We start from the raw sequence: 23,646 nt of genomic DNA, 5'->3' as shown, positions 1-23,646 counted from the left end.
GCACCCTTTGAAGCAATGGTGGTGCAGGTAGCTCCTTCTCACAAAGTCTGGACACTCTCAGAGGGGTCTTGCCCCGGCTGTCCGCAGGTGGAACCGGCTGGCCAGAGCTTCAGCCCCTCCACTCACTCTCTGCTGTTTCCATGTACACCGCCCGGACCAGCCACATCGGCAGAAATATGTATGGGGAGCGCAGCCACGGCTTTTCGATGCCTTTCGCGACGCTTGTCGCGTTTTTGCTTGACAGCTTCCAGCGCCATAGGAAAACAATCAGCGACTTGCGCAAGAAGCACGACTGCCAACAACCACGGCACGAATAATTCGGGCGCTCAATCAATACCACAGACGTGAAATTGCCAATCGATACCGAGCATCCCACTCACTCCGCGCCGATCGAGGCATCTAGCTGGTGTCGAAGCTTCCGACCAAGCATCACAAGAAGGTAGCCATGTCTACTCAGCCGACACCGCGAGTTCGGCGCACGTCGCAAAACACGCAATACACGTATGGAACATCCTCAGTCTATACCTGAACACAGCTTGCTGACACAAGCCTAGCTACAACCTTTCGAGGCGGATCCACGATGTCAAGACCTACCCTGTGCAATCTCCCCAAGGAGCTACCATCCTCCTCTATGGCCACGACAACGGTGTTACAATAGTATGGAGAGGGGGCCGTCGCTTCAAACCGGCAAAGAAACAAACTCCGCCACAAGCAAACCAAAAACAAAATGGGGCCACAGATGATGCCGTCATGATCATCGACTCCGATGAGGACCAGCCACCAGCCAAGGCAACAAAGGCCCCGGCACCTTTTACCGACAAACCCGAATTCGAAGATGCTGAGGAGGATGGCCCATACCCCGAAATCATCCAGACTCTCGATCTCTCGCTGGGCACAGCCGTCCTGCACCTGGCTGTGTTGCCCATGACGCCCTGCCCCGCCGAGGATGCTGCCTGGGGGGGAGCCGAAGTCCTCAAGGAGAAGATGGTTTTCACAGTTGCCTGTGCTACCAACGAGGTCTATGTCGTAACTCTCCCGTTGACACCGCCCAGTCCCGAGAGCAAAGCACGTCCGGAGTTGAAATCTAACCTGCTGGCCGGCAAAGCAGGCTCGGGTCAGTGGGGAGAGCGGGTCATTTTCCTCGGCGGCCAATTCAAGCACAGTGAAGGTGTCGCCATGTCATTAACCAAACCCAAAACATCCTCCGGCTCTGATCGGACACGAGACCAATCTGGTGCTTCAACCACACATAATCCCCGCCTGATCGTCGCCGCACATACCCGCGAAGCATCCGGCACCCTTCGTCTCTGGGATGTCCCTCTGGACGTCCAGCCAGGCGAAGCCAGTGGCCGCATCAACGCGTTCCAGACCGAGTACCTTCCCAGCCCTCTTTCCAGCATCTCCTTCAACCCTGCACACCTCACACAACTTCTCACGGTGGCCTCCCCACACGCCGTCCGCATTTACGACTACGCTCTACCCTCCTTGCCCCCAGACGACCAGGCCACAGGGCCCTTTCCCAGTCAGGGATCTTGGCTTCTCTCTCTGTTCCAGCCCTTCACTCGTCCTACCTCCACACGGAAGCCAATTCTCGATGCAGCGTGGATTGCCCACGGCAGAGCCGTCTTGGCCTTGCTGGCGGATGGCACATGGGGGATCTGGGATGTGGATGGTGCAAGCCCACTGGGCGCGTCCATCCTCGGAAAGAACAGCTCCGGGATCAAGGGCGCTGCGCTCACAGCTTTCAGCGCCACTGGACATGTCGAGGGCACAGGTCCTTTACGCACGACAGCCGCCGTTCCAAGGGCGAATGGTAACGGGGAGTTCGTCCCCATGACGCCACACAGTCGCCGTGATGCTGCAGCAACCTTCAGCACAGCCGGCTCGCTAGAGCGGCTGGTGTCAGTAAAGGGCGGAATCGTGGTGATGCCCCTGCCTGGCAGTGGCTCGGGCTCTGCTGATGAGAGCGTCGTGCTGTGGATCGGTGGGCTGGACAATGTTTCTGTCATCCCTGCAGTCTCTCGCTTCTGGGATTCACAGCTGCGACGAAGTTCAGGAGGTGGTGTGAACCTCTTCAGCGGCACCACCCCCACAAAGATGATTCGGTTGCACGATCTCTCCACGGGACTCCTTGGAGAGCGGTGCTGCGGCGTGGGTGCCGCAGTAAACTTTGCAAAGCTGAAGGGCAACGATGGGGGTCTGCAGATCGAGGTCCTGATCACGGGAGAGAGCAGGCTGGTGATCGTTCACGAGTCTGAAGACACACCTGGAACCAAGATTGGGACTGTTGTGTCGACACGCCGGCGCCTGTTCGGCGACAAGGGCGGCAAGGTAGAACCTCCCAGCGCCATCATCGTCCACTCTCGACCGGACCAGCCTCGAAATGTCTCCTTCAACCTCAGCGTCCATAAGACCAGAAACCTGCGCGGGAAGTTGAATGGCCGCGACGGCGTCCTCAACGACGTTGAGGATCCCACCCATGATTTCACGCTTCCCGTTGGGCGGCCCAAGTCAGGTTTTGGATTCGCCGATACGCTGAGCGCTGCGGCAGATTTCCAGGACGACGTCGCGACGCGCGACGTGGAAGTTGAGATGCTGGATATTCTGGAGATTGACCGTGCGTTGGAGGATCTGGAAGACGACCGGGGTAGTGGACGGAAGAAGGTCTACTTTGAGGAGAATTAAGATGGTCGTTGCGCTGATGTTTGCTGACGAGACTTGACCTAGACGAGACCAGAATGTACGATACCCATGGGACGTCCCGGCAAGCGACCCGAATCTTCCGCGTTCTTGAAACGCTGAAGTAACGATGTTGCCGACCTGTGTTTGTTCGCGTGACTGTCCCTCTGTTCTTTCTTTACCTACACCCATCACTCGTCCGGCCTTTCGAGGCCTGGGCAAATCCGCACTTCAAGGTGGAGCGCAAGGAGAGATTCATCCTTGATCCAGCTCTGTATTACGAGCGGTACATCAATATTCCTGTCCTCTGGGGTTTTCTCTGCAAGGCACAAGATCGCAAGATGAAGTGTTGTCGGGGACTATTCCAAGACGGGAGCAGCCGACGTTTCCTGAACATTAGGAAGGGATTTTTTACGGGCGGGGGCATCTGGGTGGTTCGGCTTTGCGAATTGACCATTTGCTCTCCCAGCCTGGGCGTCATCCTGCTATCTGCCCCGGATCCCGGACTCTGGCTGCTCTTTGCGGTGGGGGGAAGGTGGGAGGGGGTGGGGGATGTCAGGGTTGGGAGGTGGTATCGTCGGTACATTTCATGAATGCTGTGTGATGTTAGTGATGCGTGATGAGCAACGAGTTATGGGCGACGAGCGCTCTTTTCCAGTTGTGTTCTACTCCCGTCCAACCAGTTGACTTGAGTTACATGAGGTTGACTACTGCAATGATAATCGATGAATGCAAACCTTCCAGACATAGCGCCAGCAAACAGCAAGGTCTCGCCAGGCTTTTATACCATTCTCCTCGTGTCCCGCGCCTCCCAAACCTTATCCAATGTTTATATCCCTTGCCGAGAAGCTGCCTGAGCCCGTGTTCATGATGCCATTACCGCGAAAAGTATTGCTGGCGGGTTGAGCTTGGTTGGTGCTGGGTGCCGCGTCCGCGTATTCAGAGGAAACTATTTCTGGATCTAGATACTCCAGCAGCTCTTTGGTGCATGCTGCAGCTGCCGCCGCGGCGAAATGGTGCCAGCCATCGTTCTTGTGAGAATCGGCGTAGTCGGAGATGCCGCGGATGGCAATACCCGAGAACTCGCTCATGAGCCCGGCAGCCTCCATCTCGAAGCAGAGGACATCGCCCAGGTCGCGCACGGCAGCGCTCCTCTTTGTCGAACTCTTTAGCACGCTGTCGCCCGACGCAATCAGTCCATAGTGGATCACAGAGGCCGGGGGTTGCCGCGGCGGCCTGCCGACTGCCTTGGACTGGTCACAGTGTACGCACGAAGAGGTGGCGGCATCGTGCGGGTAGTCTTCGTGGAAGAGAACATCGGACCCGTCGGATGGCCGTTGGTAGATGGCAAGATTCGGTCGGCTGGTAGCCATCGCCGCCACGAAGTCTTCGATCTTGTTGTCGCCGCCCAGATGGTCAGAACGCATTATCTCTACCGCGCTCCGTAAATCAGACGGCGGAGGACACAGGAAACCCTTGAGATGGAACCCGGTATCGGTGTCCTTCCCCAGATCGTACTGAACGACGCCGCCATGCGGCCCTTCGGGCATGCTGACGACGACGTCGCCTAGGCGGATATCGTGCTTCGGGCTAGGGACGCCGCCAGCGATGCCGACAAGAAACCGCCACTTGATGCAAGGGAATGTGCGTGCAAGATTGGTAGCCACTGTTGCGGCAGCCCCCTTCCCCTGCTGGCCGGGGAGGCAAGCAAGCACAACATTGTGGCCGCAGACGTCGCCAAGGACGTATGCATTTGGGTCTCCAACCTTTCTCCGCGGGCGGGGATGTTCTCGGTCCAGCATGTAGCGGACAGCGCTCATCTCAAAGCTCATGGCGCACACCACCGCGATGGTGTACTCATCGTGCGTCTTGGGAAGTCTAGATTCATTCTGCATCGTGATACTCCAACATGTCAGCGAAGGCCCATTGAAAGTTGTGAGCTAGTGAGTCTCACGATCGTCGGCAACACTCAACCGAAAGCTTTTGTAGGGGGTCAGGATTAGGTGTAATCAATGCGAAAATTCACTGTTCATTTCTCATCGCGAGTTACTGTGCGCACTTTAAACTGATCAGGCTGCGTGTTCCAACCAATAATGCAGGGGCACGTGAGCGAGGTCGTTTTCAGCTGTCAGCCGTTGTTCGCTCAGCCTGATTTTGCGAGCGCGAGTTCATGATACCGTCGACCCCGCCACTTGGCATTTTCAGTAAGCTAGACCCTTGCGCAATGGACCAAAAGGGCAAAATGCCGTGGTCCGAGAAAGTGCCCAATCTGTACGGCCGACCCGAAAAACGACGGGCCACACCAGATGTCGTGCCTCGAAATGACAGCAGCGGGGCACCCCGCAGCGAGGAGGAGACTGGCCCCCGGTCGGTCTTCCAAGGCAACGGATTCCAGCTTGCGGGCTCCGGGAATGTCAGTGCTCGCGACATTTATATTGGTAGGCCCTCTTGAGATTGTCCTCAGATGAAGCTGACCAGCGAGAAAGGAGCGACATCCAACTCTGAGCGTGAAATCCTCAAGGACCTGCGCATCACCGACCCCCGCGACGACAAAGTACGCATCCAGCGCACAAAGGGCGGCCTGCTTCAAGAGTCGTACTGCTGGATCCTAGATCATGAAGACTATAGGCGATGGCATGATGACGAACAGAGCCGCCTGCTGTGGATCAAGGGCGATCCCGGTAAGGGCAAGACGATGCTGCTCTGCGGTATCATCGACGAGCTAGAGAAGCTGCCTGCGGGCACTTACATTCTGTCCTATTTCTTCTGCCAGGCTACAGATGTACGCTTGAACAGCGCGACTGCCGTACTTCGGGGTCTTATGTATCAACTGCTCGATCAAGAGCCATCCCTAATCGGGTGTATACAAAAGAAGTACGACCATGCTGGCAAGCAGCTATTTGAAGACATTAACAGCTGGGACGCCCTGTCTCAGATTCTTCTTAGCATCTTACAAGAGCTAAGTTCGCAAAACATCTACCTGGTTGTTGACGCACTTGACGAGTGCGAGACAAACCTCGACCAGCTTCTACACCTGATCGTCCAGGTATCCTCATCGTCTCAAGCAAAGTGGATACTTTCAAGCCGTAATAGGCGCGATATTGAGCAGTTGATCCTACCGACAGAGTCTCGGATGGGGCTAAGTCTGGAACTAAAGGAAAACGCAGAGCACATCTTCCACGCTGTTAATATGTACATCACCCAATGTATTTCAGAACTGCCAGGGTTAAAAGAAGACCCAGAACTCCAAGACCAAGTTCAAAACGAAATGCGATTGAAGGCCGACGGAACGTTCCTTTGGGTAGCCCTCGTCGTCCAAGAGCTGCGCGAGGCGAAGGCCCAGAGTTGGGAGATCCTCGAGATTATGAACGATGTACCTGCTGGGTTGGACGAACTATACGAGCGAATGATGCAACAGATCCAACGGCTAGGGCGGAAGAATCCCGAATTCTGCGGGAAGCTTTTATCGACGGTCACTGCCGCGTATCGCCCGCTTCACCTAGCAGAACTGCAGGCCCTAGCTGACCTACCACCAAACATTTCAAACATACGACAGAACCTTATGGCGGTTGCAGCTTTGTGCGGGTCATTTCTCACGATACGAGACAATGTTGTTTACCTTATTCACCAGTCAGCCAAGGATTTTTTAACCAGGCACGTATCTCTTTTCCCATCTGGCATGGCACAAGAGCATACTTCTATTGCCTTGAGATCTATCCAGATCATGTCAACGACTCTGAAACGCGATATTTACAACCTGTTGATCCCGGGATTTCCCATCGAAGACGTTAAAACACCCGAACCTGATCCATTATCCTCGGCTCGCTATTCTTGTATCCACTGGGTGTCTCATCTGGCGCATGGAAACCCTGGAGGACTGGGACAAGATGGCCGTAACGCCGGGCTTGGTGATTTGGTCCATGAATTTCTGAAGAAGCATTACCTCCACTGGTTAGAAGCTATTAGTATACTCCGGAGCATGTCACCTGGAATTCTCTCTGTGTCAAGACTTCTATCCTTGGTTCAAGTGCGTCGTGGGAGACAATACTAGGCTTTAGAAGAATACTGATCTCGTATAGATGCAAACGGAAACATCGGGCCTAAGGGGACTGGTCCAAGACGCGTTTCGTTTTATTCGCGCTCATCGAGTTGGTATTGAGAGCAGCCCCCTTCAAGCGTACAGTTCAGCGCTTGTATTCAGCCCAGAGAAGAGCAAAATAAGACAACTATTTCGTGAAGAGGAGCCGAAGTGGATGATCGCAAAGCCTGCTATGGAGGACGAGTGGGGTGCGTGCATACAGACGTTCGAGGGCCATAGAGCTGGTGTTACATCGGTGGCCTTTTCCAGTGATGCAACGGAGTTAGCGTCGGCTTCCTATGACACAACTGTCAAACTCTGGAAGGTGTCAACAGGCCAGTGTATACGGACGTTTAGGGGCCATAGCACTAAGGTTAGTTCGGTGGCCTTTTCACTCGATGGGACACACCTATTATCAGCGTCATCCGACACGACCGTCAGGCTGTGGAATAAAGCGACTGGCCAGTGTTTGCGGAAATTTGAGGGTCATTACGACATGGTTACATCAGCAATCTTCTTAGGCGATACGGCAACTGTAGTATCAGCCTCACTCGACATGACCGTCAGGCTGTGGAATACGGAGACGGGCCAGTGTATACAGACGCTTAAGGGCCATGGCTGCGAAGTTTATTCGATAGCCCTTTCGGGCGACACACTGCAACTGGCATCAGGCTCAGACGACAGCACCATTAATATCTGGAATACAGTGACGGGCCAGTGTTTACAAACGATTGAGGACCATGTCGGCCTCCGAGTCCTGTCAATGGCCTTTTTGGATGATACAAAGCAGCTGGCATCAGCCTCGATCAGGGGAACCATTAAGCTGTGGAATGTGGCAACGGGGCGGTGTCTTCGGACGTTTGAGTATCAGTATCAACATGTTGATTCTGTAGTATTTTCAGGTAATGCCACACAGTTAGTGCTGGCATCGTCCGGGAACGCTATAGAGCTCTTGGGAGCGAATACCGCCTGGCGTGTGCCGTTGTCTGGGAGCCATGATAGCGATATCGCATCGGTGGCGGCCTCACATGATATGACACAGATAGCATTAGCGATTGAAAACACTGTCAAGCTTTGGGATACGACGATAGGCCAGCGTCAATGGATGCCGAAGGACCACACCGAATCTGTCTCATTTCTTGCGTTTTCCGGTGACGCAGCACAGATGGTGTCAGTTTCATTTGGCGGTGCTATCATACTCTGGGATGCGGTGACAGGCCAGTGTATATACGCCTTGGAGGGCTGTAGCGACAAGACTACATCGGCGGTCTTTTCAGGCGATGGAAGCCGGCTAGTATCCGCTTCAGTCGACGGGGCCGTCAAAGTCTGGAATCTAGAGACGGGCCAGTTGATACTGGCCTTCGATGGCTGTGATGACAAGACTAGTTCGGCAGCCTTTTCACGTGATGGGAGACAGTTATTAACAGTCTCATTGTACGGGAACATCAAGATCTGGAATATAGAGACAGGACAGTGCCTACGAGAACATGAGTGGGTTTCGAATGCAATTAGTTCGGTGGTCTGGTCGGGCGATGCAGCATACTTAGCGTGGGCGGGGATGAACAAAACTGTCCACGTCTGGGATACGGCGACAGGCCAGTGTCTGCAGAAATTTAGACACAACAAATGGCTACAAAACTTGTCATTTGAAAGAACCGGGACTCAGCTATATACCGAGATGGGTATAATTGATATGGAAAAGTCCTCCAATACTGGTCAGCTGTCGTTCCGTCTTCCGGAGACCGAGGAAGAAAAGGCACGCTTCGAGGGCTATGAAATCAGCGATGATCGTGCTTGGATTACAAGATATTCAAAAAGAATACTGTGGCTGCCTCCGGACTATAGACCTGAAGTTTACGCCGTGTTGGGGTCAACAGTGTACATCGACTGTTCCTCAGGTCGGGTTTTAATATTCCGGTTTCCGGACTGAACTTGGGGACATGTCTAGTGTTGGTATCACAAGATACCCGTACCGGTGTTAAATCAAAGATAGGCCAATGCGGTAAACTGGTTCTGTATTCTTGATAGTAGAAGGGATGGAAATAGAGAGGTCGGCAGCAGCAGCAGCAGTAGTGAATATATCGCTGTTGGCGGCCCGGAGGTTGTATCTCCGGGTGATGTTGCTGGCTGCAGGCTGCTGCTGATCGCCTGCTCGTATTATGGCTAGGTAGTCTAACATCTAGATTGACATAGTCGGTTGTTAGCAGATACTAACTCATATAATATAACACTCGGCCGCACCATCCTCCTTTGGGAGCTGTCATCAATATGTGCCCTGTGAAGAGTTGCTACAGGGTTAGGAAATACATCATCACATTATATGAAGAAATTTATGTCATTGGGGTAATAAGCTGCTCATAGTCTGTTTCAATGACACCTGGTGCTAAGAAACTGTAGGTGGAAGAGAAGTTTTGTAGGAACTTTTCAAGGCTCTAACATACCTGACTATTCCAGATCCTCTTAGCATTGGAAACATATGTTCTTCGTAAATAGAGAGACAAGTACAAATGATAAAACAAATTTTAAGGACTATTTCAATTCAGTTAAATCGCATGGCAGTCAAAAACAATCTTGTTGTTGCAAAATTAGGTTGGAAGCTTTGGGTGATCTCTGCGGGCCAATTGCTACTAGAGCCGAGAACAGAGCTTATATAAGTTTTAGCCTTCGCTTTGAATAATATGGTTGCAAATGTGATTCGCGCGTCACCGTCAAAATTTTAGCAGACAAGAACATTGACCTATTTACACGTTACAATAGAAGAGTCTTCCATCCGTCAACTCAGTCACAACACCAAACGAATTATTCAACCACAAGATGGGTATGGCAAAGCGTATCAGAAACGATGACCTCACTGCTGCCAGACAGTGTAAGACTTCATCGCACCATTCTGCCAGTCTTGGAGGATAAATGATGACCAATCCACGCTGTTACAGGGCGGTTCCCAAGTCTCGACGCCTTGCGGGCAGTTGTAGTCCCTGAGGTTCAATATCAGCTTCCGTCACAAAACGAAGCCATGAAAGCAAGAGTCCAAAGAACATCTGTTGAGGCAACCTACTTGTAGAATCTCACGCAGGTGTTTCCCTTCATGATGACCCAGTTCGCCTTTTGAGCCCAACCATCAGGACCACTTTGCATGTTCACTAGAACGACTCATTAGATTCAATGACCGTAGTTACGCCCCGAGATTTCCGATCAGAAAGCTGGCAACTGGTAGGGGTAGGTAAACTAACCGCAACTGCCAGCTGCTGGGCAGACCTCATGAGTCTCATACTCGTTGAACGTGCTCGTCATGAATGTAAGACTAATCTGGTTCTGATTCGTGTCACAGACTGCCGAGACAAGGGGGGCGAGAAGAGCGAGGCTATAGAGCTTCATGGCTGCGAATGGTGCTATGTTCAAAGTTGGGGAATCTGTAACCCTTGGCTAGTAGGCGGTTGAGTGAGGGAGACAGATGTTGGTTCTACCCTATTAGATTCTCATTACAATTCGAAACCATCTCTATTTTATAGTCTATACTGCCGTTTAAAACCTCGCAGCATCTCATTGTGTAAGTAACATAACCGTGCCAATGCTAATTTTTGACGTCGAAGGATTCTGCAGCGTTTGCGAAAAGTGCGATTCAGCCAATAGAACGTGCGCGAATCCCAAAACTACCTTCCTATTTATCTTGATGCGAGGCGGAGGCCCCCTATATTGTCCAATTAATGATAAGCCAAGGGAAACTACAGAAGAAGGAACGTAAAAGTTCGTATTGGAACCCACTGAAGTCGGCGGTGGCCTGATGGGTCAACGCTGGACTCGATCCTTCCGGAACCTCTCCTGCCAGTGTTAATATGGCAGCCTGAAGTTGAAAGCCTATATTGGTAGACTTGCAGTAGTCGTATCGTCTTTGGAACCCTTGTTCGCCGCCTACGGTCGCTACCCACCGCCGGAGATTAAGCGGTCTTGGATTTGACAGGGGGAACTCAGGAAATGTCTTGATCCTCCAAGTGGAACTCTCCAGGCAATCCTTCCTTGAATGCTTGCTATTTGGGCTTTCTTCTATTTAAGGCTAAGCTTTATGCTGTGAATGGGCCAGTAGTTTCAACGCTGCCTTGGATGAAGTCATCGATCGGTTAACATAATGGCCAAAGCCGCTACTGGCAGGAATGTCACGCCAATAACAAACGCCCGCTAGGCCATGCACCTGCTCGTCCTACTCCGCTAGACTCGCCTCAAACACCACCAGAGGAGAGATAAAGCAGCGAGATCGGGATGGGCATCTGGATGAAGTGAATGCAGTCGAACCGCGTAGTTTGGTCCCTAGATAGCAATAGCCGTGACTACATCTGCTTTCCGCATGGTCAAAGAGATGCTCTGGTATAACCAAGAGGACCATCCCAAATTGTCAGCTGGGACGACAATAAGAGGGCTAATGAGAGCATCGGATTGGTGCCGAGGCTGTCAGAAGACAAAGTAGATCGCAAAGCCGCCCACGATGTAGGGAACAGCAAAGAGCAACCTTGCTCACAGACCCAATCCTTCCAGTCCAAATTCGATCAAGTTACTTCTGATTATGACCTGTCAAAGATTCGCCCGGAAAGTAGACACGGGCTCGAATCAATAGGCATCACAATGCACGCGCGACAATAGAGGCCCCTTGAGTAGTATCATCAATCGTATCGTTGATTGAGCTTGCTAAAACGCCCCTTGTAGACCCGAGAACCCTTCCATGCTATGAGGTGGCAGTAGTGTACAGTGGACGTCGTGGTCCGTCATGAAGGCATGCTGGATATTATCTTCACCCGTTTTTCTCTCGCACTCCCCCGAATTTACAAGTTCTTCTTGACCTGGTCCGCGGTACCCTTCGCCTTGCCGGCAAACTCGTTCGCCTTGCCCTTGGCCTGGCCCTGGAGCTCCGATGCCTTGCCCTTAGCCTGACCCTTCAGCTCCTGGGCCTTGCCGGTGACGTCGTCCTGGGAGAGGTCGGGTGTGGACTCCTTGACCTTCTTGGCAACGTTCTCTGGAATGTTTGTCAGCTATGTGTTCCTATATCAACGATGATGACTGGCAAAGGCCGCTTACCTCCAATGTTGATGCCGTCGACCAGCTTGTCGCTGACCTTGCGGTCAACGGTCTTCAGGCCATCCTTGACGGTCTCGGTTGCGGACTTCTGTGCCGGGGAGGTGGTGGCGAATGATCTGGGGGCGACGGTGACGGCTCTGGGGATAACACGGGGGAGGGTAGCCAGACGGCGGCCGGTGGTTTCGATGAGGAACGACATTTTAGGTTTGTTTTGGATGTGTTGTTGGGGGTTATGGATTTGTTTGTTTTTGACTAGGTCGTAATAGATGCCCTTGATTCGTTTTCTGAAGATGTGTTTTGTATGTGCAGAAAAAAAAGCAGAAGGAAGGGAGGTGATTCGAGAGAAGCAGACAGCTCAAATATGACTGACAAGAATGCAGTCTACCCCTCGCGTAGCTCCAAGCTCGGCCTGGTGGGAAAGCAATGAGCTACGGGTGATGTCATAAGGGATCTAAAAAGGAAAGCAAAATGAGCCCCTTCCTGCTGTGTTGCCCCGTGCAGAGAGCGCAGAGCACATGCCTGGGCGCCGCCCAAAACCCACTGAAAGGCCGCTATGACGTGCCGGGCCACAGCGCCTGGCTACTGAGACCAATTGAATCACACCTACATCATCGATCGCTACCACAGAAAGCTCCATGCAGCCGCACCTTGTACTGTCGAGGTATCTTTTGAGCTCGTTCGGGCTATTTGTGCGGTTTCTACTCGGATCGAGTGGTCCATTCTGGAAAGGGATGACGCCATGGCGACATTGCCGCAGTGATCGCACTACGCCCACCATGTAATGCTTTGTTGGGCCGTTTGCATGGCCTCGGTCTTTTTGCTGGTCTGGATTCTCTCTAGCCAAGCTTTAGGGTAGGTGAAGAAGAAAGGGCTGGGAGGAACCTTGGCAGCTCCGATTCCCAGTACCGACATTGAAGCTTCAAACGTAGACAAGGAATTGTAGCCTGCAGTAGACCCAGCCATTGGCTGATTCACCCTGAGGCTTCCCAGATGCCGGGCCCCCCCTGATCTCGATCCCTCCGCGATGCCCGGGGATCCACCGCGAGAGTTCGGTCTGCTCTCGGTCCGGCAGCCCACTCCGGAACGGGGCCGCGTGCCCCCTTTCGAACGGGCGGTCCCGTACATATCCGTAACACATCCTTTGACCTCGTTCGGCGTCTGATGGTCCACCCATCCCAAGTTGATCGCCGACGCCTTGAAAATAAGAGAACCGTGGAATGTGAGAACTTGACCACTCCAAGGTACGGGGTTGAAACACAAATTCGATGGAGCTTTCATCGATAAAGGGGATCTTCGCCCCGTTACCATGACTACCATATTCCATCATCCAATCCATCAAGAGCAACCCCAAGCAATGTTCCCACTCTAAATTTCAATATCTTCCAACAAAAAGGTACGCATCAAGCTTGTCATTGATTATGCAGCTTCCTGTTCAACAAGTGACCGCTTGAGCACATCGGGCTCACATGGCTTCGCATACAACGACATCAACATATTATGACAGGGATAAAATATTGCCAGCAGCGGCAATTGGAACTAGTACAGCTCGTATAGTATTAGCAACGGCCAAGTTTCTGTTTCTCGATCGGGAAAGTTGTGAGTCCAGTTCTAATGGTGGGTCGATACAATGGTGTCATGGTGTTAGCGATTGTACAAGAGGTTCTTCACATGCAGTACGCCTGCCACGTTCGATCTACTTTTGAATTCGGCTTGGAACCCCTGCCGGTTTGAACAGGGGCAGATTTATCTTGTACAACTAGTCGGACATCTATTTTACCTCATTATTCCCGCCTTCCTTGGGGAGCATTCGGCTATATCACGGAGTTGATGCCACTAGGTTTCCAACCTGTCGCACATACCTAAGCAATCCACCGGCGATTCCTTCACTCAAATTGCAAGTCAAAATGCGTTTAGACTTGGACCGCGCCGCTCACTGGCCCTTGAAAACGGGCTTCCTCTTCTCCTGGAAGGCCTTGAGCGCCTCGTTGCGGTCCTCGGTGGCAACGACCCGCTCGTACATCTTGTTCTCGACCTCCTCCCTCGCCCACGCGACGGCCTGAAGCCCGGCGCGGATGGCAATGGGCCCGCCCTCGCAAATCTCGCCGGCGAGGCGCACGCTCTCGCTCAGCACGGCCTTGCGCGCGGCGAGCAGGACGCCCTTGTCCTTGTCGCCCTCGCCGGCCTTCTCGGCCTCCTCGTGGGTAATGTCGACGAGGCGGTCCGCGATACCCAGGAAGTAGGCCTCGGGCGCTGATACGCGGCGGCCGGTGAGGATCAGGTCGCGGGCGCGGGAGAGGCCGATGAGGGCGGGCAGGCGGTGGGTGCCGCCGGCGCCGGGGATGATGCCCAGGCGCGTCTCGGGCAGGCCGATCTGGGCGTTGGAGGACAGGACGCGGAAGTGTGTGGAGAGGGCGAGCTCGAGGCCGCCGCCGAGGGCGATGGACGAGATGGCGGAGATGGTCGGGATCGGGAGGTTTTGGAGCGAGGTGAAGGTCGAGCGGAGGTTGTGGAGGAATTCGTCGGTTCTGCACACGAAGAGGGTATATGTTAGCCACCGAATTCATCGCAGGCTTGTCGGAAGGTCGATTGGCTTCGACCGGGGGGCGCGCGGCACGTACTCATCCTGGGTGAAACCCCGCCTCTCCTTCAGGTCGGCGCCAGCGCAGAAGCTGGTCTCGACGGCGCTGGCGAGAATCAGGGCGCGCGTGGGGCCCCTGGCGTCCTTGCCGGCGGCGCCCCCAAAGATCTGTTTCGGAGGCACCTCATCGCCGGTCTCCGGGTCGTACTGGGCGTGGACGGCGTCGACCTCGGCGCGCAGCTGCGAGAGGAGGGCCTTGGAGAGGGCGTTGCGGGCTTTCGGGCGGTTGAGCTCGAGGATGCGGATGTGGCCCGAGCCGGGCGCGGGGAGCTGGGTGACGGTTATCAGCGGCTGGTTAGAGTCTGCAGCCGTCGAGGTCGAGTAGAAGGCGGCTGCTGCCGACTTTGACGATGCTGTGCACCGCGGGATGCGGATTGCCAGGCGGAGGGGGGCGAGGCGCGCGGGCATTGTGGCGGCCGTATGAATGAAAAAAAGCAATCAGGGAGTAAGTGGACGGGACAGGAGGTTTGGAGGTCGAAAACGAGGTTTCAGACCAAGCGGGAGGGGAGTTGAAGCTAGCTGCAAGACTCGGGTTTGTGTGCGTCGGTCGGCAAAGCTTAGCTGGCACCGAGGGATGAGAGCAGACGGTCCATTGGTGAAAACGCGATGACGTTCATGGCCATTCGGTTTTGCTCGGCTATTTGTGGGGACCTGGCCTGTCCAGCTTCTGTGCCTGTCGCTCGCTTGACACACACTCGGCGCCCCGCGTCCCAGCTGCTCGGTGAAAGGCGGCACCCAGCGAAGCTCACCGAGCCGGTAGCTTGGATCACACACCTTGTATCGACAAGTGACAACGCTTGGTTTCCATGACCGATGCTTGGCTTTCGAAAACCCGCCCAGAAACCACCGTTTAAACGATTATGGGAAGAAGACACCATAAAACACCGCACCGAAAGCAGCCAAGACGAATCATTGATCAAGGAGCACCACTAAATCACATCCAGAGGCGTCTTGGCCCGTGCGTAGTGACGTCCACGTTCCTGGTGCCAAGCATAGCCGCCAAGACACCTGTCCCTGTATACACGCAGGTCTGGCAGCACGTCGCGTGTCTCTAGTTTCCCTTTAAAACCTCACCGTTCTGTTTCTCTTGTTTCTCTTCCGATCAAATCGCTCACAGGCACAACAAGATGTCGGACAGCACAACAGAAAGCATCCTCGTTCCCTTCCTTGGAGCCTTCCAGGCGTCCTTGTCAGTGCTGCTCACCATAGCCGCTGGCTGTATTGCTGCGCAGTTTGGCCTCCTTGACGATGCCAGCAGCAAGAAGATCTCGACGTTTTGCGTGCGGATGGCGCTCCCAGCCCTTCTGATTACAAATGTTGGGTCTCAACTTGACCTCGAGACTGTAGGTTTGGCCCAGTCCAGCACTTACATCCATGTCTTGTCTAACCTAACTTTCAGGGGATTCGATACGTGCCCATCGTGATATGGGCACTCTTCTACACCATAGTCTCGATTGGCATCGGCTTCTTTCTCACCAAAGTCCTGGGCATGCCTGACTGGGTCATCCCGGCAATCGCCTTCAACAACACCACCAGTCTGCCACTTTTGCTCGTCCAGTCTCTGGACGCCACCGGCATCCTCAGCTCTATCGACGACAGCTCGGGTGTAGTTGCCAAAGCAAAGAGTTACTTCCTGGTCAACGCTATGATTGGAAACTCGTTGACATTTGCTCTGGGGCCGAGACTGCTCAACGGCCAAGAGGAAGAGGCCCCTGACAAGGCCGAGGATGACCAAGAAGACGACCAAGACGAGAGTGAAGATGACCTCGAGTCTCAAGAGCAAGAGGCCGTGGAGAGGAATGAGGAAACCTCACTCCTGCCCCGGCGAGCGGCCGCCAAGGGGACGCGTGCGCAGTACCGTGTTTACGGTAAGGGCAGCAAGTTTTGGTCTTCCCTGTCGCCAACTACTCGCTCGATCCTCGATTTCTTGTACAGTTTTATTAACGCGCCTGTAATTGGTGCCCTTCTCGGCGCTTTGGTTGGCCTCGTTCCAGCTCTTCACCGCTTGTTCTTCAATGAGCCGGAAGAAGGCGGCTACTTCAATGCCTGGCTCACTTCTGCCATTAAAAACGTCGGCGAGCTGTTTGCAGTCCTTCAGGTCATCGTGGTCGGCGTGAAGCTCTCAAAGGCAATGCTGCAGTTCAAGAACGGAAACGACTCGAAGGAGAGTCGGGTTCCTCCGGTTCCCTTCATGGCGGTCACGTTTGTCAGGTTCATCCTGTGGCCGATCATCTCGATTGGCGTCATCTACGCGCTGGCCAGCCGGACCAACCTACTGCCCAAGGACGCGCTCCTGTGGTTCTGCTTGATGCTCATGCCCACTGGACCTCCGGCTATGAAGCTGTCGGCGCTGGCGGACTGCGAGGGCTCTGAAGAGTCTCAGAAGATGTTGATCGCCAAATTCCTGACGGTGAGTTCTGAAACCGGGACTGTTCGTGCATGAAGTGATATTTACTGACGGCTTTGCAGATGTCTTACGTAATTTCGCCCTTGATTTGTTTTGCTGTTGTTGGCGCCTTGAAGGCGAGCGAAGCGGTGGTCGGAAACTGAAAGTAGATACTGCATTTAGCCATGTAGTCTTAGCAGGAGATGTTGGCACAAACGAGCTCGGGATAGAGTTTTAGAAAGAATCAGATGGATTTAAGACAGACCAAACTTAAGACACACACAGTATTGGCAACGTTCTTTGGTGTGGACAACCCTCCAATTCCAGTCGTGACGTATCGATACTTTTTGTCACGTTGCACTTGCATGAGTCTCGCCATACATGCGATGAACCTTGCACACTATATGGGTTCATAGGTGATGGTATCAACGACCAGCTGAGATAAAACAAGCTCACAACCAAAAAAGTGGTGAGATGCAAAAAACATACAACACCAGATATTCGCTGGTCGTCACCGACCCGGCTAAAAATCCGGTCCTCACTGGTATCTTCTAAATGGAGCAGAGACGCCCTTTTCCGTGATGGCTTCGACAACCTAAACTGGCGGGCGTCGCACCTCAAAACGGACGGAGCGGAACATAATGATACAGACCGAGATCTGTCATGAACGGCGCAGTCAGCCGTCACATCACTCTTGAGGTTTTAGACTTATCTTACTTTCAGGGTGTCACCAGAGCACGCCTCATCCCGCCGGCCGATATCTGTCACGAACAGTACAGGTCGACCGTCACCTCGGTCTTGAAGTTTTAGTCTCATCTTAATTTCGGGGTGTCACTGGAGCACGCCTCATCCCGCCGGCCGATATCTGTCACGAACGGTACAGGTCGACTGTCACCTCGGTCTTGAAGTTTTAGTCTCATCTTAAATTCAGGGTATCGTCGGAGCATGACCCATCCCGCCGGCCGAGATCTGTCATGAATGGCGCAGTCAGCCGTCACATCGCTCTTGACGTTTTAGAGTTATCTTAATTTCGGGGTGTCACCGGAGCACGCTTCGTCCCAGGGGGGCGTCATGAATCAGCTTGTCAGCAAGCTTGGTGCCGGATTTAAGGGCACCTGGATTTACTGAGTTTTGATCCTTGCTCTTCACCCTGCCGCCTAACGGAATCTGCCACACGGTGGCAGGACCTCAATGCCGTCTGCTTCTACCGGCAACAGGGCCGAACACCCTGTTGGGGGACAATGACTCAAGCCATCTGGTTATTGGTAGAGAATCGCAACTGCCGATAGCACTTCGGCGATCAAATTGCCCTCAGACGGGGCCGGCCGAGTCTCGCAGCGAATTGATGCTCACTGGAGGCTGTTAGGCCATCGCGAGGAAGATGCGGAGGAAACGGGTGGGGATTTTTACGCTGCGGATGTGGTACACCAATCCTCAGCAGTGAAGTATATCGCAGCTGTTTCTCATCTTGGAAGATGGCAGAATTGAGTTTCATAACGGTCTGTTCTCGCAGCCACTTTCGTGGTGTGCAACGCATGCTTCCGGCTCAAGAGGTGGTGGGCGGCGCGGTCCGGTCAACCAGTCCCTCCGCATCCCCAAAATTCACGCTGTGTTGGTACTGTAGTGAACCGTAAACATGCATCCAGCCGCTTGCAGGGAGTATACTTGTAAATATTTCAACTTTGGGCAACTGACACCTGCTATCACAGAAGTCGTCGTCGAAGGTTACTGGCGCAGGAGCCAAGGCATCGTAATGGTGGTTCACTCCAGCTCAGCGACCCAGCGAAGAAGCCACAACGTGTTTCGACTATCTTCTCCAGGACTTCGTTAGAGACCGGGCGCCAAACCTGCTCTCTTCCTCCATATATGAGGCGGCTGACGATCAAACTCTACCTAATGACTAAATTGAAACCCGACTTCTATCTACACCGTGGCATGAGTCGCCCCTTCGGAGGTACCATTGAGTGCCACTAGAGAGCGTTTTTGCCAAGACTTGAAAATACCCAATTTTATCCCAAAAACGCCGAATATATAGGCATTTAACTGGGCAAATATTTTAAGCATTTCCGATATATGAATTTAATTGGCTCTACCCCGCCCTTAGCCAAAATCGCTCTCGCACGCAGTGGCCGGATAGTAAGTATCCTTCGATGCACTGTACATTGCCTGGGTGAATGCCAAAACCCTGTTCCATCGCCATCCCTACCATTTGATAACGTCATCCTCCCAACGGTCAGGTTAACTACAACCACCTCGGCATGTCTTAGCATATGCAACCAATCAATCAATTGATGACTGGGAACTAGCTTCTAGGGGTGCAGGGGCGTACCCATGTCGCATCATCAACTTCAGTTTGTCGGTGCCAAAATATGCCGTCGGAGGCTCCATTTTCTGCAAGGCTGCGAACACAAAATCGAGTCAGTAGAGCCGTGTTGTCCATGATATCGTGGTGTAATCCACACCCAGTAAATACTTAGCCAGAGTATAAGATAAGCGGAATGATCGCGGCCAGGTATCGAGTTAAGCGCATGCGCATTTCAACTAACGTGTCATCACCGGTGTTGAAATGTCTGAGAGATCTTCCTGTGACGGTTATGATCGGCCCCGAATCACTAGGCGGCGCGGCGCATGCGAACAATGTAGACAAAAAAAGGTCAGATGTAAGAGGCATCAGTTCTCTCAAGGCCATTTTCGGGGACTAACTTGTACATCAGGCGACGGCCGACGTCCTTGTAGATTTTGTGAGGTATGTATACCAGTTGATACCTCTTGACTGACTTGTGATTTTGCTAACATATTCAGCGGCACAAAGTCGCATGCTCTTATGAAACAGGGACTGGGGCTTCATCAAATAGTCGACGCCATAGGACATCTGAGCGCCCTATTGAGACTGCTATATCCGAGGTTATCACTCCAGATGCGATGAATGACTTGGACACGGACAACTGGGATATGACCTTCGACTACCCTTTGGACAAAGACATGGACATAGACACTGGGTTGTTTCTGGAAAACTTATTGCACATCCCATCCGAAGGCATCCATAAGGATATGATATTCAGTTCAAGCCACGATGAGCCTCATATTAATGACCCAACAGGTAAGAAAAGCACCCTTTGTCTAGAATAGCGTCTCGGCATTTCTTTTCCCCGTTCCCGGCCAAAACGCACTGTTGATCCGAAAATTTGGAAAGGCGATGCTTGGAGGTAGTTGGCATTCTTTTCTCTGTCTCACACATATGCAGAAGTGAATCCAACAAAAACCGGTCTTGAAACGCCCGTTAGTAACGCAAGATCGATCGAGTTGAATCAAGCGGAAACGGCCATTTCAGCAAGCAAGTCCCAGAGTCCCAGCCGGACGGAAACATGGCGCCAGTCGGTCTCCATTTCTTTAACACACCAGCAACTGAGAATGCTGTTCCCGGCGTTGTCCGGCAGGGAGCCCCCGACGTGGATAAAAGCGTCATGGCAAACCTCGGCATTTTCGCAAGCCCGCTGCAACATGACAACGGCGACACGCGAAAAGCTCGAGAAAATTATTGGCACACTTCTATCAAAATACAATCATACGAGTCTACCAACATCGTGGAAGCCCGAGATGGTCCGAGACCAGGTCGGCCAGACAGGCCCGGATGACCCTCCATTGGACGATGTTATATCTCGTACGTATAAAATGCAAAATCGGGGGGCAGTCGGTTAGCCACTGTTTACTGACACAAATTTAGGCTGCTTCGAAGATGTTTTAGGGTAGAACCTACCGTCAAGTTCGTCAATATAGACTCGAGCTTACTCTTCTAGGATCAAACTTTTTCTTAGTCTCGTAGACACAAGCTCCTTGCGCCGCGGCTTTTCTCCGGAACTATGGCCCTCAGATCCCTTCGCAGATAATTTCATGGTTCGAATTTTAACCGCTTGGGACTCGTTCACTCAGCCTGAACTGCAAGAACGTTTCGCCCACCAAATAACGGCGATTCTGTCCGATTTCCAGGAGGCTGTCATCTCGCGAGATGACAGCCCCACTACTTTTCTTGTCAGTAGTCTATTATGCTGGATATTCTTGGAGAACACAAGCTAACAACCGTAGGCTATGGTGGCCCTGGTTTGTGAAACTACCCGAATATGGCGATTTCATACTGACGACACGCCTGGATTCTAGCTCTTACTCTCCCACAAGGTGGGCCTCAGCTTTCTGCCAACTGTCCTGGGACACACTATTTCTCTGATTCAGTCACTGGGCCTCAACTCTGAGGGGGGGATTCGATCGGTCATATCGCACAATAGATCTCGTATCTGTCTAAAGCGAGCCTGCTGGGTTGTGTTTTGCATCGACAAACTGTACGCTATGCGATGGCACACGTTTCCTGTCTGTTTAGAGTCTTTCTCAAATGTCAACTTGCAAGACGGACATAATGCTGACTTCATCATATTCACAGATGCTCCCAGGATCCATCATTCAGTATCCGCCCCCGAGGTGGCCTAGTGGCGAAGATTGTAGCAGTACCAACGACTCGCAAGACTACCTGGATGCGCTATGCCAATATGCGAAAATTTGTGAAGATATATGTGCCAAGGCTCTCCTTGCCAGACAGCGCGTGGATGATGTCCAAGCAGTGACCGACGATGCCCTGCGGTTGATCACACGTCTTGATACGTGGTACAAATCCGTGCCTACAAGCCTTCAACTCCACCAACCGTCAATTGTCGGCGTCTCTATTGCTCGAAATAGCGCGTTGACTCTTTTCTTTCGATATCACGAAACAATTCTTGCTATTCCTTTTATGCTTGGGATTTCTACCACAAAGGTCTCTGCACCCGTCGAGGTGTCGATAAAGAACATCCTAGCCTCAACTCACAAGATCGAAAATGTTCTATACGATAAGTGAGTGCTTGTCTGCGCATCCAGTTGATTGAAGTTAACTAATATATTCTACGTCAAAAGAACGTTGCTTTATGTACCTACGCTGGGTCTTTTCGCCCTGGTTGTACACAGTCTTTGCCAGCGTCCAAAATGCTCCCGTGAGTTCCGCGCATTGCTCGCCATGGCGGAAGGCTTTTTTGGAAGGTCGTCGTCGTTGTTGCCCTCCTACGAGTATTTCGACAACATTACGGAGGTTGTAAGCATCGTGAAGTCTTTAGAATCGCAAAATGAGATAAATTCATGAGATAGCTGCCGCAGCAGTGGCATTGCACTGCCGTCATACCTTCAAGGTCGAAGCAAGCCGTCACAATTAACAGAGGACCTTATGTTTAATTCACAACTTTGTCTTTGCATGGACGGTGAGTGAGATATTTGGTTACCCACTTCTATGACTATTGATGCGTAATTGGATCCCTCTTTCCAGGTACCAACCATTCTACTGCAGAGGGTGAATCAAGTTGGCTCAAGAGGATCATGGTACAGTGTTTGATGTGTTCCTCGGTGTCGTCGTAGGGTTCCACGTAGGAGCCTCCCATCCGTGCTCCTCTAAACTGCTTCCTCCAGGTATAGAGACAGTGGGACGCATGCCATCGTCTTGTACCAAAATATGACCCAAAAGCCTGAGTATATCCCGCCATGTCTGTGACATTAATCTTGGTTTTTCCGTGGCGATCCTCATAGTAGTCCCAAGCACCGTCGGGACCAGGACCAGCTCGGCGAAACTCGGCCAGGAGCTCCTTGTCCACACACCGCTCCTGGAGCCAGTCTCCGGCGATATCGTCATACACGCAGCCCATTGCAACGGCATCGGCAACAGTGCTGCCACACCAACATTTGTCATGCCGTTCTCGAAACGTCGTGTTCCAAACCACAGACGAACCCAAGACCACCAACAGCAGTCCGAGAAAGAACCACCCTAGCCGACTCTTGGTGATCCTTTCCAGCAAGGGCGGTGCGTGTGGCCGTTGTTTGAATTCTTGGATGACCATTTTGATCAAGCTTCCTTGATGGACAGGACGCGGGCTCCTGCGATTATCGTCGTCGTCGCTGCCATCTACTGCGTCGAGGAGGCGTGAATTATCTTCAGATTCCATGGTGAAATGACTTCTCCCGCTGTACACGTGTCAGAGCCGATCCTTCAACGATATGATGGAATTGCCAAAGAGATTCACTTACAGTAGAAACAACGAGAGTAATGGGAGGGTGAGATCTCGCTGCCGCGCACACCTGGTAAGTTCACTAGCCTTTCTACGGCCGCATCGCACCACAGTGTTACACGAAGACGGATCCGGCAACCCTATATTGGTGGGAGGGACCTGGTGTGGGACTCCGGACCGAAAGAGAAACCAGGCCGGACTTCGCGGAATGTCCCTGGGCTGTCCGGAATGGGTCACTTGGCATGAAACCTCTCTCTACGGAGCACATTAACTCATTTCTTCCGGGGTTCCTGACAACATTGTGGATATTATTTCATTCATGCACGGTATTTGCTCGTTCCTCAGATTAGTGGCTGTGCCAAAGGCTTTGTTGATTTGACATAGGTTTAGTGGTAATAGAGGGCGCATCGCTCATTCCGAGCTACCTCATTCGCCAACAGGGCCGAGGAGACGCTCCGATTTCGTTGCCTATAATGGGGAGAGCAAGTAATGTCATCGATGTATCTGAATTCCAAATTTTCGTTTCCTTAAGAACGAAGAGTAAGCATTAAGTGTATTGTTCAATTGGATAAACTTATCGAGGGCATTTCAAACATCTCAAGGAATGGAGCTTCGGCCGCAGCCGAGGTTTGAGCTACTGCATCATGAAGATTTTTAGTGATCCCCCCAAAGTGTATTTATTTGCCACGTAAATCATGTGTTCTCAGAGACGGTGAAAATATATGTA

General features: G+C 52.5%; 6 protein-coding genes across 6 annotated transcripts; 3 read left to right on the top strand and 3 right to left on the bottom strand.

Annotated features, from left to right (window-relative positions):
* Positions 1-445: 445 nt before the first annotated feature.
* Positions 446-2,685, top strand: EsH8_I_000342 (uncharacterized protein; the record flags this gene model as incomplete). Its single annotated transcript, XM_083267755.1, has 2 exons — positions 446-501; positions 555-2,685. The coding sequence occupies 2 exons, from the start codon at positions 446-448 to the stop codon at positions 2,683-2,685; spliced, it is 2,187 nt and encodes a 728-aa protein (XP_083118193.1).
* An 812-nt stretch (positions 2,686-3,497) lies between these two features.
* EsH8_I_000341 (5'-methylthioadenosine/S-adenosylhomocysteine nucleosidase family protein) lies at positions 3,498-4,574 on the bottom strand (the record flags this gene model as incomplete). The annotated part of the gene is made up of 1 exon (XM_083267754.1): positions 3,498-4,574. One exon carries the CDS (start codon positions 4,572-4,574, stop codon positions 3,498-3,500), a length of 1,077 nt encoding a protein of 358 aa, XP_083118192.1.
* A 329-nt stretch (positions 4,575-4,903) lies between these two features.
* Positions 4,904-8,687, top strand: EsH8_I_000340 (uncharacterized protein; the record flags this gene model as incomplete). The annotated part of the gene is made up of 3 exons (XM_083267753.1): positions 4,904-5,117; positions 5,166-6,706; positions 6,759-8,687. 3 exons carry the CDS (start codon positions 4,904-4,906, stop codon positions 8,685-8,687), a joined length of 3,684 nt encoding a protein of 1,227 aa, XP_083118191.1.
* Positions 8,688-11,568: 2,881 nt separating this feature from the next.
* Positions 11,569-12,020, bottom strand: EsH8_I_000339 (uncharacterized protein; the record flags this gene model as incomplete). Its single annotated transcript, XM_083267752.1, has 2 exons — positions 11,569-11,759; positions 11,822-12,020. 2 exons carry the CDS (start codon positions 12,018-12,020, stop codon positions 11,569-11,571), a joined length of 390 nt encoding a protein of 129 aa, XP_083118190.1.
* A 1,731-nt stretch (positions 12,021-13,751) lies between these two features.
* EsH8_I_000338 (ClpP/crotonase-like domain-containing protein) lies at positions 13,752-14,867 on the bottom strand (the record flags this gene model as incomplete). Its single annotated transcript, XM_083267751.1, has 2 exons — positions 13,752-14,346; positions 14,440-14,867. 2 exons carry the CDS (start codon positions 14,865-14,867, stop codon positions 13,752-13,754), a joined length of 1,023 nt encoding a protein of 340 aa, XP_083118189.1.
* A 719-nt stretch (positions 14,868-15,586) lies between these two features.
* Positions 15,587-17,655, top strand: EsH8_I_000337 (auxin efflux carrier; the record flags this gene model as incomplete). Its single annotated transcript, XM_083267750.1, has 3 exons — positions 15,587-15,802; positions 15,859-16,869; positions 17,569-17,655. 3 exons carry the CDS (start codon positions 15,587-15,589, stop codon positions 17,653-17,655), a joined length of 1,314 nt encoding a protein of 437 aa, XP_083118188.1.
* Positions 17,656-23,646: the final 5,991 nt, after the last annotated feature.

The sequence above is a fragment of the Colletotrichum jinshuiense genome, chromosome 1 (genome assembly GCF_051148585.1).
Source record: "Colletotrichum jinshuiense chromosome 1, complete sequence".
NCBI lineage: Eukaryota > Fungi > Ascomycota > Sordariomycetes > Glomerellales > Glomerellaceae > Colletotrichum > Colletotrichum jinshuiense.
This window is presented reverse-complemented; position numbering and strand designations above follow the sequence as displayed.